Source organism: Oncorhynchus keta, chromosome 30, assembly GCF_023373465.1.
Source record: "Oncorhynchus keta strain PuntledgeMale-10-30-2019 chromosome 30, Oket_V2, whole genome shotgun sequence".
In the NCBI taxonomy this organism is placed as follows: Eukaryota; Metazoa; Chordata; class Actinopteri; order Salmoniformes; family Salmonidae; genus Oncorhynchus; species Oncorhynchus keta.
In genome coordinates, this window is record NC_068450.1 from 29,446,302 (window position 1) to 29,459,763 (window position 13,462).

Genomic DNA, 13,462 nt, shown 5'->3' on the forward strand with positions numbered 1-13,462 from the left:
CTATATCAGACACTGAAGTCTAGATCAGACACTGAAGTCTAGATCAGACACTGAAGTCTAGATCAGACACTGAAGTCTAGATCAAACACTGATGTCAAGATCAGGCACAGCAACCCTGACTTTGACTTCTAGTTTTGAATGCTTAAATCAAATCACATTTTATTGGTCGCACACACATATTTTGAAGATGTGTTCTAGGTGCAGCTGTAACGTTCTGGGTGTAGTGGGTGAGAAGTCAGGCGCAGGAAGCAGAGAGTTCAGGGTAGTTCAGGGTAATTTAATGCACAAAACGGCAAACATAAGCCAACCCCACGAAAAAACAGGGCGTACAACAAAACAAATGCCCCAAACACGGGGACTTAAACTGTCCAGCAAAACCCACGAAATGGGAAACACGTAACCCACAGACATGCACACAAGTTACACGAAACAATCCCGCACAAAGAGCAGGCGGGCCGGCTGGCTAATAAATCCCAACTAATTAGCAAATACACAACAGGTGTAACCAAAAAACAGACAAGGAGGGGGAGGAAAGAATCAGTGGCAGCTAGTAGGCCGGTGACGATGACGACCGCCGAGCACTCCCGCAGCGCGCTGACACCGGCTTCGAGGTCCACCCGGAGGGCGAGGCGCAGGGCGATCCGGATGGAGGCGATGGAAATCCCTCAACATCGACGGATCCAAAATGTCCCCCACCGGTACCCAGCACCTTTTTTCCAGACCATACCCCTCCCAGTCCACGAGGTACTGCAGGTCCCTCACCCGGCGTCTCGAGTCCAGAATGGCCCGTATCGCCGGGGACCCCTCGATGTCCAGAGGGGAAGGAGGGACCTCCGGCACCTCACCGTCCTTCAGGGGACAAGATACCACTGGCCTGAGGAGAGACACGTGAAACAAGGGATTAATATGATAATAGGAAGGGAGTTGTAATCGATAACACACCTAGTTTATTCTCCACAGGACTTTGAAGGGACCTACACACTGCGGCCCCAGCTTACGGCAGGGCAAGCGGAGGGGTAGGTTTTTGTTCAAACACTGGGGCCTCACTGCGGTGGCGGTCAGCACTGCTCTTCTGCCGTCCACTGGCTTGTTGGAGGGATTCCTGGACGGCCCTCCAGGCCTCCTTGGAGCGCTGCACCCACTCCTCCACCGCAGGAGCCTCGGTCTGGCTCGGATGCCATGGTGCCAGGACTGGCTGGTACCCCAACACGCACTGAAATGGGGACACGTTAGTAGAAGACAGGCGTAGTGAGTTCTGGGCCATCTCGCCCACTCCCCTGTCCGGTCCTGGCAATATGACCGCAGAAACCTACCCACCTCCTGGTTCACTCTCTCTACCTGCCCATTACTCTCGGGGTGATAACCGGAGGTCAGGCTGACCTGGCCAAAAACAAAGAAATACAAAAACATAGAAAAAGGAACATGGAATGCCCACCCTAGTCGCACCCTGGCCTAACCAGTACAGCAGTGGCACCGTCAAAACTGATATTTACTGTAAACCACATTTCTTTGAATGTAGTTGATGATTGTCCTGACGCTGCCTTAAACTTTTTCTGTGCTGTTGAGGAGATTGCTGAAGTAATGACAGTCAGTCCAGGATGTGTTTTTTCATCAGACCTTGATAAATGAGAGTGCTGTTTTTCTTTATCTAGACTGTGCCAGCACCTGAATACTGAAGACAACACAGTACAGGACTGCATCTCCTTATGGGGGGGAAAGTTGATGCCGGTTATGCCTACAATTATTCAAACCACAACAACAAAGCCTTTATTGAAGTCACATACTTTACATGATACCAATTATAAAATTGCTCTTAATTCTCCCTCTGGTCTTTCACATCATCAAGGTTAAAAATAGCCTTACAACTGGATGAGTTAAAAATGTTTTGGTGTTGTGTGAAATGTTTTGGGGTTGTCTGAAATGTTTTGGGGTTGTCTGAAATGTGTTGGTGTTGTCTGAAATGTTTTGGTGTTGTCTGAAATGTTTTGGGGTTGTCTGAAATGTGTTGGTGTTGTCTGAAATGTTTTGGGGTTGTATGAAATGTTTTGGTGTTGTCTGAAATGTTTTGGGGTTGTCTGAAATGTTTTGGGGTTGTCTGAAATGTTTTGGGGTTGTATGAAATGTTTTGGGGTTGTCTGAAATGTTTTGGGGTTGTCTGAAATGTTTTGGGGTTGTCTGAAATGTTTTGGTGTTGTCTGAAATGTTTTGGGGTTGTATGAAATGTTTTGGTGTTGTCTGAAATGTTTTGGGGTTGTCTGAAATGTTTTGGGGTTGTCTGAAATGTTTTGGGGTTGTATGAAATGTTTTGGTGTTGTCTGAAATGTTTTGGGGTTGTATGAAATGTTTTGGGGTTGTCTGAAATGTTTTGGTGTTGTCTGAAATCTTTTGGTGTTGTCTGAAATGTTTTTCTGCTCTTCTGCTATCTCAAAAAGCATGTTCTCCTGATAATGACTGGACTGGAGCAGAGGTGAGCTGAGGTGGGGCTGGGGCTGTGTCTGTATTACAGGTGGAGAACTAGGGGCATATCTGCATCACCAGACCTCGCTCTGATCCACTTTGACAGTCACCCTTCAGGTGAGGAGAACCTCTCAGCATTCACTGGAAGCTACAGCTTAGACTCAGGGATGGATGGGGGCAGGTTGGGGGGATGGTGGTGGGGAGGTAGGGGACCTGCAGAGGGAGGCTAGAACTGAGCCTCCCTGACAACATACACACATTCATGCGCCCCCCCACCCCACTCTGAGTAATACACACAACACTGCACTCAGATAAGTACACACTCACACCTCCTGTCTGCACACCCTGTTTATTTAGCAAATGGAGTGCCCTGGATATTTGTGGCAAACCTAAAATGACTCAATCATAGATCTGCAGCAACGTGCTCAGAGTCGAGCTGCGTTTTGTCGAATTGCAATCAGCCTTGCTTTTCCCTGTTACCCTGGGTGGCCGTCATAGCTTTGTCTGCTCCGTCCACGTGTCTCCATGCCTCTATGGGGTAAATAGCTTTATCCTCAGCCCTACACAGCACAGCTGAACAGAGCACTCTGTCTGTTACGTCACTCTGCCCCTGCAGCAAATGTGGTCTGAGGAACAGACAGACAGGTATTCTGTCATTTCCGTCTCATTGTGTAATATGGGAGAAAGAGAGAGGTGAATGTAGAGTGCACAACATGTCATCACTGATAGGACAAATTAGGCATGCTTTTCTCTGTAAATTGAGACATCCTTATTCAAAACATAGCTAAGTTACTGGTTCAGTTTCCATCTCTTTATTATCAGCTCAGCATTGCATGATGACTGAAGTTCAAGTAGTGAAAACGAACACTATGAAAGCATTTTAAAAACCTGTGACATTGTAAAAACTGTTTAGTCCTTATTTGTTTGTCCCTAATCTCCTACTATCATCATGTAGATGATGATCCTAAACATAGTCCATTGTCTGGCCCTGAAGCTGCTATTATGTCTTGAACCTTACACACCATACCATCATATGATCCAGTCAGCAGACACATTGTCTCCTGCTTAAATGATCTCACTTTCCAGTCATGAACCTCACCTCAAGTCAACATACCAGCATACCAACATGCCATTCATGCTGTTCTCCATTTGTTATCAAAATGAAATAATGGATGCTAATAACAGTTGATGGTTAAATTATTCTTATGTTTATGAATCAACTTCCATTACCATCTGTAGGTGGGCTGTAATGGCTTTCTTTCTGTGCATGAGAGCTGAATAAAGAACCAATTAGGTCATTCTAGGAGCAGTCTCCCTTCAACTGTTCCTTATCCAAAGTAAACTCAAGATGGTCGGACCTCTCTCTCTCTCTCTCTCTTTCTGTCTCGCTAAGCTTGGAGATGGGTTGGTCTTAGGAGTGATATCGCCCACTTTACTCCTGCATGCACACATACACCACGAGAAGTGTCTCCATCTCGCAACGCGCGCTGCCCCTTGTGCTACACGGAGGACACTATTTTAACAAAACAACATACAGCACTGCGCGCACGAGACCGACAGAGAGATAACGGAAACAAAATGTTTTGATGCTGCTGGAATATCACCCTAATATGGAGACTTACTCATTTGGATTCCGGACTTCATAGTGGAAAAAACTTACTCAATACGCTGTGAGTACAGAGCAGGGAGCTGTTACCGAGGACGGAGCTGTTACCGAGCACGGAGCTGTTACCAAGCACGGAGCTGTTGCGGACCCTCCTCTATGGAACTGAAGATGAGGGCAGCTCGCCAGGACGCTGAGGGTCCTCACGTATTTGACCTATGTGCTCTAGGCTATATCTGTTCCCTGATCACACAACCTAGTGTACAGCGTGTCTCCATTGATTAAATGCTTTAAGACTAATGACTTCATCAACAATTGAATGCATCCAAGTTAAGCTGTTTGGGGGTGGAAAGGCGCACGCTATAAATAACCCAGGAGAAGATGCGTTTATGATGGATGTAGCCAAGTTTATCACCGTTACCTACAACACCTTGCAGGATGCCAACTCCTCGAGCGCACCAGGACCTCTCCCGCACACGGAGCTGGGCTCTGCGCTCATCATCCTGCTGGTCACCGTGATCATTCTGGTCACCATCGTTGGTAACGTGCTGGTCATCGTGGCCGTGCTCACCAGCAGGGCTCTCCGCGCGCCCCAGAACCTTTTCCTGGTGTCCCTGGCATGCGCGGACATACTCGTAGCCACACTGGTCATCCCGTTCTCCCTTGCCAATGAGGTCATGGGTTACTGGTACTTTGGGAGCCCCTGGTGCGCCTTTTATCTGGCACTGGATGTACTCTTCTGCACCTCGTCTATAGTCCACCTGTGCGCCATCAGTCTGGACCGCTACTGGTCCGTCACCAAGGCAGTGAGCTATAATCTGAAGCGGACCCCCAAGCGTATCAAGTCCATGATAGCCATGGTGTGGGTCATCTCCGCCGTCATCTCCTTTCCACCTCTTATCATGACCAAGCATGATGAGCACGAGTGTCTGTTAAACAACGAGACCTGGTACATCCTGTCCTCTTGCCTCGTGTCCTTCTTTGCCCCGGGCCTCATCATGATCCTAGTCTACTGTAAGATCTATAAAGTGGCCAAGCAGCGCTCTTCCACGGTGTTCGTGGCTAAGAATGGCCTGGAGAGGCAGCCCTCCCAGTCAGAGACGTGCTTCATGAGGAAGGAGCGGATGGAGATAGAGAGCCCCAGTAGCCAGAGCTCCGAGGACCACCACAGGCAGGAGGAGCTGGATGATATCGACCTGGAGGAGAGCTGCTGTGCATCGGACAAACCCCGTAACCAGCGCTTCTCCAAGCGAATGAAGGTGGAGGGCTCGGAGTGCTGCCCACGCCAGAGCTGCCGCCTATCTTGGGCCTCGGCGCGCGCCACACAGCTTTTCCAAGACCCTAAAAATACTGCCAACTCCGCCCTGGCAGCCCATCGGCAGCACCTTGCGGCGGCCTCGTCCAAGACCAAAGTGGCCCAGATGCGTGAGAAGCGATTCACGTTCGTGCTCGCCGTGGTGATGGGGGTGTTTGTGCTCTGCTGGTTCCCCTTCTTCTTCACATATAGCCTGCACGCAATCTGCAGGGAGAGCTGCTACATCCCCGGTGCGCTCTTCAACACCTTCTTCTGGATTGGTTACTGTAACAGCTCCGTGAACCCTATCATATATACCATTTTCAACAGGGATTTCCGTAAGGCGTTTAAGAAAATAGTTTGCCGGACTTCAAAACGCACTAATGCCACTTGAAAAGAAGGGTCACTTTGATGGCCATGACTGATTGACTGTGCTTCACTGCTCATCGTATCCAGCGCTCAGCCCTACACCTCTGAATGACTATTAGTTTCTAAATGAACTTTTATATGTAAATAATATGATGATGTCATATCAAAATATCTCGTGTTGTGCACCAATATGTGAATATTAGAAACAATGTACAGAGGGAATAGGATGTATTAAACAAAAGTAATATATATATATTGTCATAGATGCTTTAATATGACTACTGAATCATATTGCTTTCAAAGTTAAGAATTAATTTAATATTCAGTGATGTAGCTAAGTTATGTAAGGCCAAAGCATAATAATTCCAGCACCTTTGTACAACCCGTTCTTTTCTGTACTGTAATTAATATTTTATGTCCCATCTAGATAAAAAAAATGATCATTTGGTTCAGAGTAAAAATAATGTCATGAACCCAGATTGCAGAGCTGATAAAGCTGTGTGGGGCGCTGGGTGTTTTAGAATCTAAACATGAATCATTCATCACACTGTCGTCAATAAGGAATGAGAGTGAGAACAGGGGTGTAGCGTCTACTTTTGATGAGTAGCCTATCCTAAATGATTACAAATGACTGCAATTGCTTGGTCGAGTTTGACAGAGGTATCAAAATGTAAAGATTTTATTTCTGTATTTTTTAAACAATAGAAAACATACACATACAAACAACAACATAGCGATGCACACAAACATCCACATCACCCCTTCCCAGACCCACCTGCTCACACCCCCATCTCCAGCGCCCGCATCACGATCTGCCACATGGCCTCAAACTGCACCATGTTGTTTCTCTCTGTCGCCCACGCACTTTCAACATTTAGATAATACAGCATTTGACCTTTCCATTGTATTAACGACAGAGGATTGGTTGATTTACAGAAGTTTGTTCAAGATGATTGACGAGAAAAGTATCGTCCAACCCATCGGGGATCTCACTGCACCCTTATAATTAGATGTAGTTTTCAGTCTATTTAAAATAAATCCAAAATGTTATTGATTACAACTTCTGTCAGACGGGTTTGAGTGGACCTCAGGTCTACCTCATTGCTGAGCCCCCAAAACCCAGGCACTGCTGTCCATGGGGCTGAAACATGCACTCTGCACTGCTGGCACTATGCTGCGTGAGGAATGCATTGGCATGGCATATTCTATGGTTTACAAAACCACCTATCAAAATATGAGTGTGCCTCTTTTAGATACTTGTAGACAATGTATGTAAACAGGTAGATCGATCACACTTTACACTTGCTTATATTATTTTATCCCAATGAGAAAGGAAGATCATGAGCATTTACCTATGGTTTGAGACACCTTATATCATAATTATAATCTAACATGATTTATTGCTGAAATTATTATCATCTTCAGCCAAATATTTCATTTTAGAAAACTCAACATTTTTCCAAAATATAGCGTGTGTGCATTTGTGTGTGTGAGAAAGGAAGTGAGGAAAATATTAGATTAAACATATTTTAGTTGGTCTACTACTTCCTCTTCTGTGTTTTGATTGTCATCGGCTTTGTGCGCAGGCAGACCTCCAGTGACAGGGAACCACTGTGTATTGTTTCAACAATGGCTTAACATCCCTTACCAAGCTTAAATCCTTAATCCTCTTTGTTCTGTATGATATTGCAATATAAGGCTTATATGGCTTAGTCTAATTAAACAGTAGGCTAAATGCTTCTGCTTTGGATTACAACTGTTCATCTACCTTTTTAAAAACATTTTCTTAACCGCAAAGCCTCAGGCGTTTATAGCATGACAAATTAATCCACAACTGGCCATGTTGCAGACGTGAGCCACATGACAGTGATGTCAAGGAAGATGTGATTCAGATCTCCAGATGTGGCAAATCTGGGGACTGAAAATGAATGTTGTCATATCATGCACACATCACAAAGAGCGAAGGGTTAAGCAAATGGAGATGCGGAGACTGACAAATTCCATTTGGAGGAAATGGGCTAGCCACTCCAAGGCTGTGGTTTTAATTCCCAGACAGGCCACATATAGAACCTCTGTTCTATAGATAGCTGATCAGAACTTATTACACCTGGGTCACGTTTCATGTTGGATCGGTTATGACAAAGAGGATGTAAGTCCAAATGCAGTGTTATAGGCCAGGGTTTCCCAAACTCTGTCCTTGGGACTCCAAGGGGTGCACATTTAGGTTTTTGCCCCTAGCACGACACAGCTGATTCAATTAAATCAAAGTTTGATGATGAGTTGGTTATTTGAATCTGCTGTGTAGTTCTAAAACAAAAAAAAAGACCTTGGGTTCCTTGTACGTGAGACATTGCGCTATTCCTCTATGAGAAACGCAGAATGTGGTCAGGGAGAGGGAAGTTATCTTGGTTCTATTGTCTGAGAAATAAATACACTATTTATATCCACTGAGGAATGTCTTCAAAGTCCCCATGCCATCAGATGTATGGGCTTGGTGCCAAAAACACTGAGCTGTTCTAACAGTATATAAGAGTAACACTGAGCTGTACTAATGGTATATAACAGTAACACTGAGCTGTACTAACGGTATATAACAATAACACTGAGGTGTACAAACAGTATATAACAGTAACACTGAGCTGTACAAATTGTATAAAGCAATAACACTGAGCTGTACCAACGGTATATATAACAGGAACACTGAGCTATACTAACTGTATATTACAATAACACTGAGGTGTACTAACGGTGTATAACACTAACACTGAACTGTACTAACGGTATATAACAGTAACACTGAGGTGTACTAACGGTATATAACAGTAACACTGAACTGTACTAACGGTATATAACAGTAACACTGAGGTAACAATAACACGGAGCTGTACAAACAGGACATAACAGTAACACTGAGCTGTATTAACGGTATATAACAGTAACACTGAGCTGTATTAACGGTATATAACAGTAACACTGAGCTGTATTAACGATATATAACAGTAACACTGAGCTGTATTAACGGTATATAACAGTAACACTGAGCTGTATTAATGGTATATAATAGTAACACTGAGCTGTACTAACGGTATATAACAGTAACACTGAGCTGTATTAACGGTATATAACAGTAACACTGAGCTGTATTAACGGTATATAACAGTAACACTGAGCTGTACTAACGGTATATAACAATCACACTGAGCTGTACTAACAGCACATAACAGTAACACTGAGCTGTACTAATTGTGTAAAACAATAACACGGAGCTGTACAAACAGCACATAACAGTAACACTGAGCTGTATTAACGGTATATAACAGTAACACTGAGCTGTACTAACGGTATATAACAGTAACACTGAGCTGTATTAACTGTATATAACAGTAACACTGAGCTGTACTAACGGTATATAACAATCACACTGAGCTGTACTAACAGCATATAACAGTAACACTGAGCTGTACTAATTGTGTAAAACAATAACACGGAGCTGTACTAACAGCATATAACAGTAACACTGAGCTGTACTAATTGTGTAAAACAATAACATGGAGCTGTACAAACAGTACGTAACAGTAACACTGAGCTGTTCTAACAGTATATAACGTGAACACTTAGCTGTACTAACGGTATATAACAGTAACACTGAGCTGTACTAACAGCATATAACAGTAACACTGAGCTGTTCTAACAGTATATAACGTGAACACTGAGCTGTACTAACGGTATATAAACAGTAACACTGAGCTGTACAAACAGCATATAACAGTAACACTGAGCTGTACAAACAGCATATAACAGTAACACTGAGCTGTACTAATGGTATATAACAATAACACTGAGCTGAACAAACAGCACATAACAGTAACACTGAGCTGTATTAACGGTATATAACAATAACACGGAGCTGTACAAACAGGACATAACAGTAACACTGAGCTGTATTAACGGTATATAACAGTAACACTGAGCTGTATTAACGGTATATAACAGTAACACTGAGCTGTATTAACGGTATATAACAGTAACACTGAGCTGTATTAATGGTATATAACAGTAACACTGAGCTGTATTAATGGTATATAACAGTAACACTGAGCTGTACTAACGGTATATAACAGTAACACTGAGCTGTATTAACGGTATATAACAGTAACACTGAGCTGTATTAACGGTATATAACAGTAACACTGATCTGTACTAACGGTATATAACAGTAACACTGAGCTGTATTAACGGTATATAACAGTAACACTGAGCTGTATTAACGGTATATAACAGTAACACTGATCTGTACTAACGGTATATAACAGTAACACTGAGCTGTACTAATTGTGTAAAACAATAACACGGAGCTGTACAAACAGCACATAACAGTAACACTGAGCTGTACTAACTGTATATAACAGTAACACTGAGCTGTATTAACGGTATATAACAGTAACACTGAGCTGTACTAACGGTATATAACAATCACACTGAGCTGTACTAACAGCATATAACAGTAACACTGAGCTGTACTAATTGTGTAAAACAATAACATGGAGCTGTACAAACAGTACGTAACAGTAACACTGAGCTGTACAAACAGCATGTAACAGTAACACTGAGCTGTACAAACAGCACGTAACAGTAACACTGAGCTGTACTAACAGCACATAACAATCACACTGAGCTCTACTAACGGTATATAACAGTAACACTGAGCTGTACTAACAGAATATAACAGTAACACTGAGCTGTTCTAACAGTATATAACGTGAACACTGAGCTGTACTAACGGTATATAACAGTAACACTGAGCTGTACTAACAGCATATAACAGTAACACTGAGCTGTACTAACGGTATATAACAGTAACACTGAGCTGTACTAACAGCATATAACAGTAACACTGAGCTGTTCTAACAGTATATAATGTGAACACTTAGCTGTACTAACGGTATATAACAGTAACACTGAGCTGTACTAACAGCATATAACAGTAACACTGAGCTGTTCTAACAGTATATAACGTGAACACTGAGCTGTACTAACGGTATATAAACAGTAACACTGAGCTGTATTAACGGTATATAACAATAACACGGAGCTGTACAAACAGCACATAACAGTAACACTGAGCTGTTCTAACAGTATATAACAGTAACACTGAGCTGTACTAACGGTATATAAACAGTAACACTGAGCTGTACAAACAGCATATAACAGTAACACTGAGCTGTACTAATGGTATATAACAATAACACTGAGCTGTACAAACAGCACATAACAGTAACACTGAGCTGTATTAACGGTATATAACAGTAACACTGAGCTGTATTAATGGTATATAACAATAACACTGAGCTGTACAAACAGCACATAACAGTAACACTGAGCTGTATTAACGGTATATAACAATAACACGGAGCTGTACAAACAGCACATAACAGTAACACTGAGCTGTATTAACGGTATATAACAGTAACACTGAGCTGTATTAACGGTATATAACAGTAACACTGAGCTGTATTAACGGTATATAACAGTAACACTAAGCTGTATTAATGGTATATAACAGTAACACTGAGCTGTATTAACGGTATATAACAGTAACACTGAGCTGTACTAACGGTATATAACAGTAACACTGAGCTGTATTAACGGTATATAACAGTAACACTGAGCTGTATTAACGGTATATAACAGTAACACTGAGCTGTATTAACGGTATATAACAGTAACACAGCTGTTCTAACAGTATATAACAATAACACGGAGCTGTACAAACAGCACATAACAGTAACACTGAGCTGTATTAACGGTATATAACAGTAACACTGAGCTGTACTAACGGTATATAACAGTAACACTGAGCTGTATTAACGGTATATAACAGTAACACTGAGCTGTACTAACGGTATATAACAATCACACTGAGCTGTACTAACAGCATATAACAGTAACACTGAGCTGTACTAATTGTGTAAAACAATAACACGGAGCTGTACTTACAGCATATAACAGTAACACTGAGCTGTACTAACAGCATATAACAGTAACACTGAGCTGTACTAACAGTATATAACTTGAACACTAAGCTGTACTAACGGTATATTACAATAACACTGAGCTGTACTAACAGCATATAACAGTAACACTGAGCTGTACTAACAGTATATAACTTGAACACTAAGCTGTACTAACGGTATATAACAGTAACACTGAGGTGTACTAACAGAATATAACAGTAACACTGAGCTGTACTAACGGTATATAACAATAACATGGAGCTGTACAAACAGTACGTAACAGTAACTCTGAGCTGTACTAACAGAACATAACAATCACACTGAGCTGTACTAACGGTATATAACAGTAACACTGAGGTGTACTAACAGAATATAACAGTAACACTGAGGTGTACTAACAGAATATAACAATCACACTGAGCTGTACTAACGGTATATAACAGTAACACTGAGCTGTACTAACGGTATATTACAATAACACTGAGCTGTACTAACGGTATATTACAATAACACTGAGCTGTACTAACTGTATATAACAGAAACACTGAGCTGTAGTAACGGTATATAACAATCACACTGAGCTGTACTAACAGCATATAAGAGTTGCACTGATCTGTACTTATGGTATTTAGCAGTACCACTGAGCTGTACTAACAGTATGTAACAGTTACAGTCTCCCAGTGTACACGGTCTAGTGGTTTAGAGGAAAAAGGCATCATATAAGCTATCATCCAGTCCTCTTGGGTTTCACTGAAGCAGAGATGCTTGAATATGTTTTTGGCCTTTTTTCAGGAGGTGGTTGTCAGAGAAGGGAGTGATCAGGCACTCTTTTCATGTATATTTTCTCTCCAAGGGAGATGGTTTAAAGAGTGCTGCAGATTATTTATAAACTAAATTAGAGAGTGCATGAGATATTTAGGACTGGTGTGTTGATGGAGACTTGCTCCAAAATATATATTTACCTCAAACACATCACTTTTGACCAAATAATGAATCATCAGCCTCATTGTCACGCCTTGGTCTTAGTATTTTGTGTTTTCTTTATTTATTTGGTCAGGCCAGGGTGTGACATGGGTTATTGTGGTGTGTTTTTTGTCTTGGGGTTTTGTGGGGTGAGTAATTAGTCTACGGCTGCCTGAGGAGGTTCTCAATCAGAGTCAGGTGATTTATCGTTGTCTCTGATTGGGAGCCATATTTAGGCAGCCATATTCTGTGAGTGTTTTCGTGGGTGATTGTTCCTGTCTCTGTGTTAGTTGACACCAGACAGGCTGTATAGGTTTTCTCATTCCGTTTGTTGTTTTGTATATATATAGTTATTTCATGTATCGTCTATTCTTCATGAAAGAACATGAGTAACCACCACGCTGCATTTTGGTCCGATCCTTGTTCTACCTCTTGTCAGAGGAGGAGATAGAAGAGAGTCGTTACACTCATCCCAAAACAATTATTTTCAAATTATTTTTAAGATTACAGTTCTGTACAGGTGTTATTGATGTGTAGCTCAATTTACCTCGGGATATATTCTCTATGTAGCAATCATTATGCATTCCTTCTTCACCAGGTGTCAAGAATGCGAAACAATAATCAAGAACTCACATGCAATTTGTTTTGCAATAGCGTTGCACTGTTTCGATTACTATTGGACCAGGCATGAAACTCCCTTGTCAAATCTCGCTACCCAATTCAATTATCTTTCTAATCAACTCTCTAATCAATTGCTCCATT

The 13,462-nt window shown here is 42.2% G+C and overlaps 1 protein-coding gene across 1 annotated transcript; it reads left to right on the forward strand.

The window, feature by feature from the left end:
* The first annotated feature begins 3,806 nt into the window (after window positions 1-3,806).
* On the forward strand, window positions 3,807-7,359 carry LOC118376744 (alpha-2Db adrenergic receptor-like). The gene has a single exon (XM_035763502.2). The coding sequence runs from the start codon at window positions 4,360-4,362 to the stop codon at window positions 5,746-5,748; it is 1,389 nt and encodes a 462-aa protein (XP_035619395.1). The 5' UTR covers window positions 3,807-4,359; the 3' UTR covers window positions 5,749-7,359.
* The last annotated feature ends 6,103 nt before the right edge of the window (window positions 7,360-13,462 follow it).

Bases quoted from the DNA above. Each gene is read 5' to 3' on its own strand.
- LOC118376744 (XM_035763502.2), top strand. From the start codon at position 4,360: ATGACTTCATCAACAATTGAATGCATCCAAGTTAAGCTGTTTGGGGGT.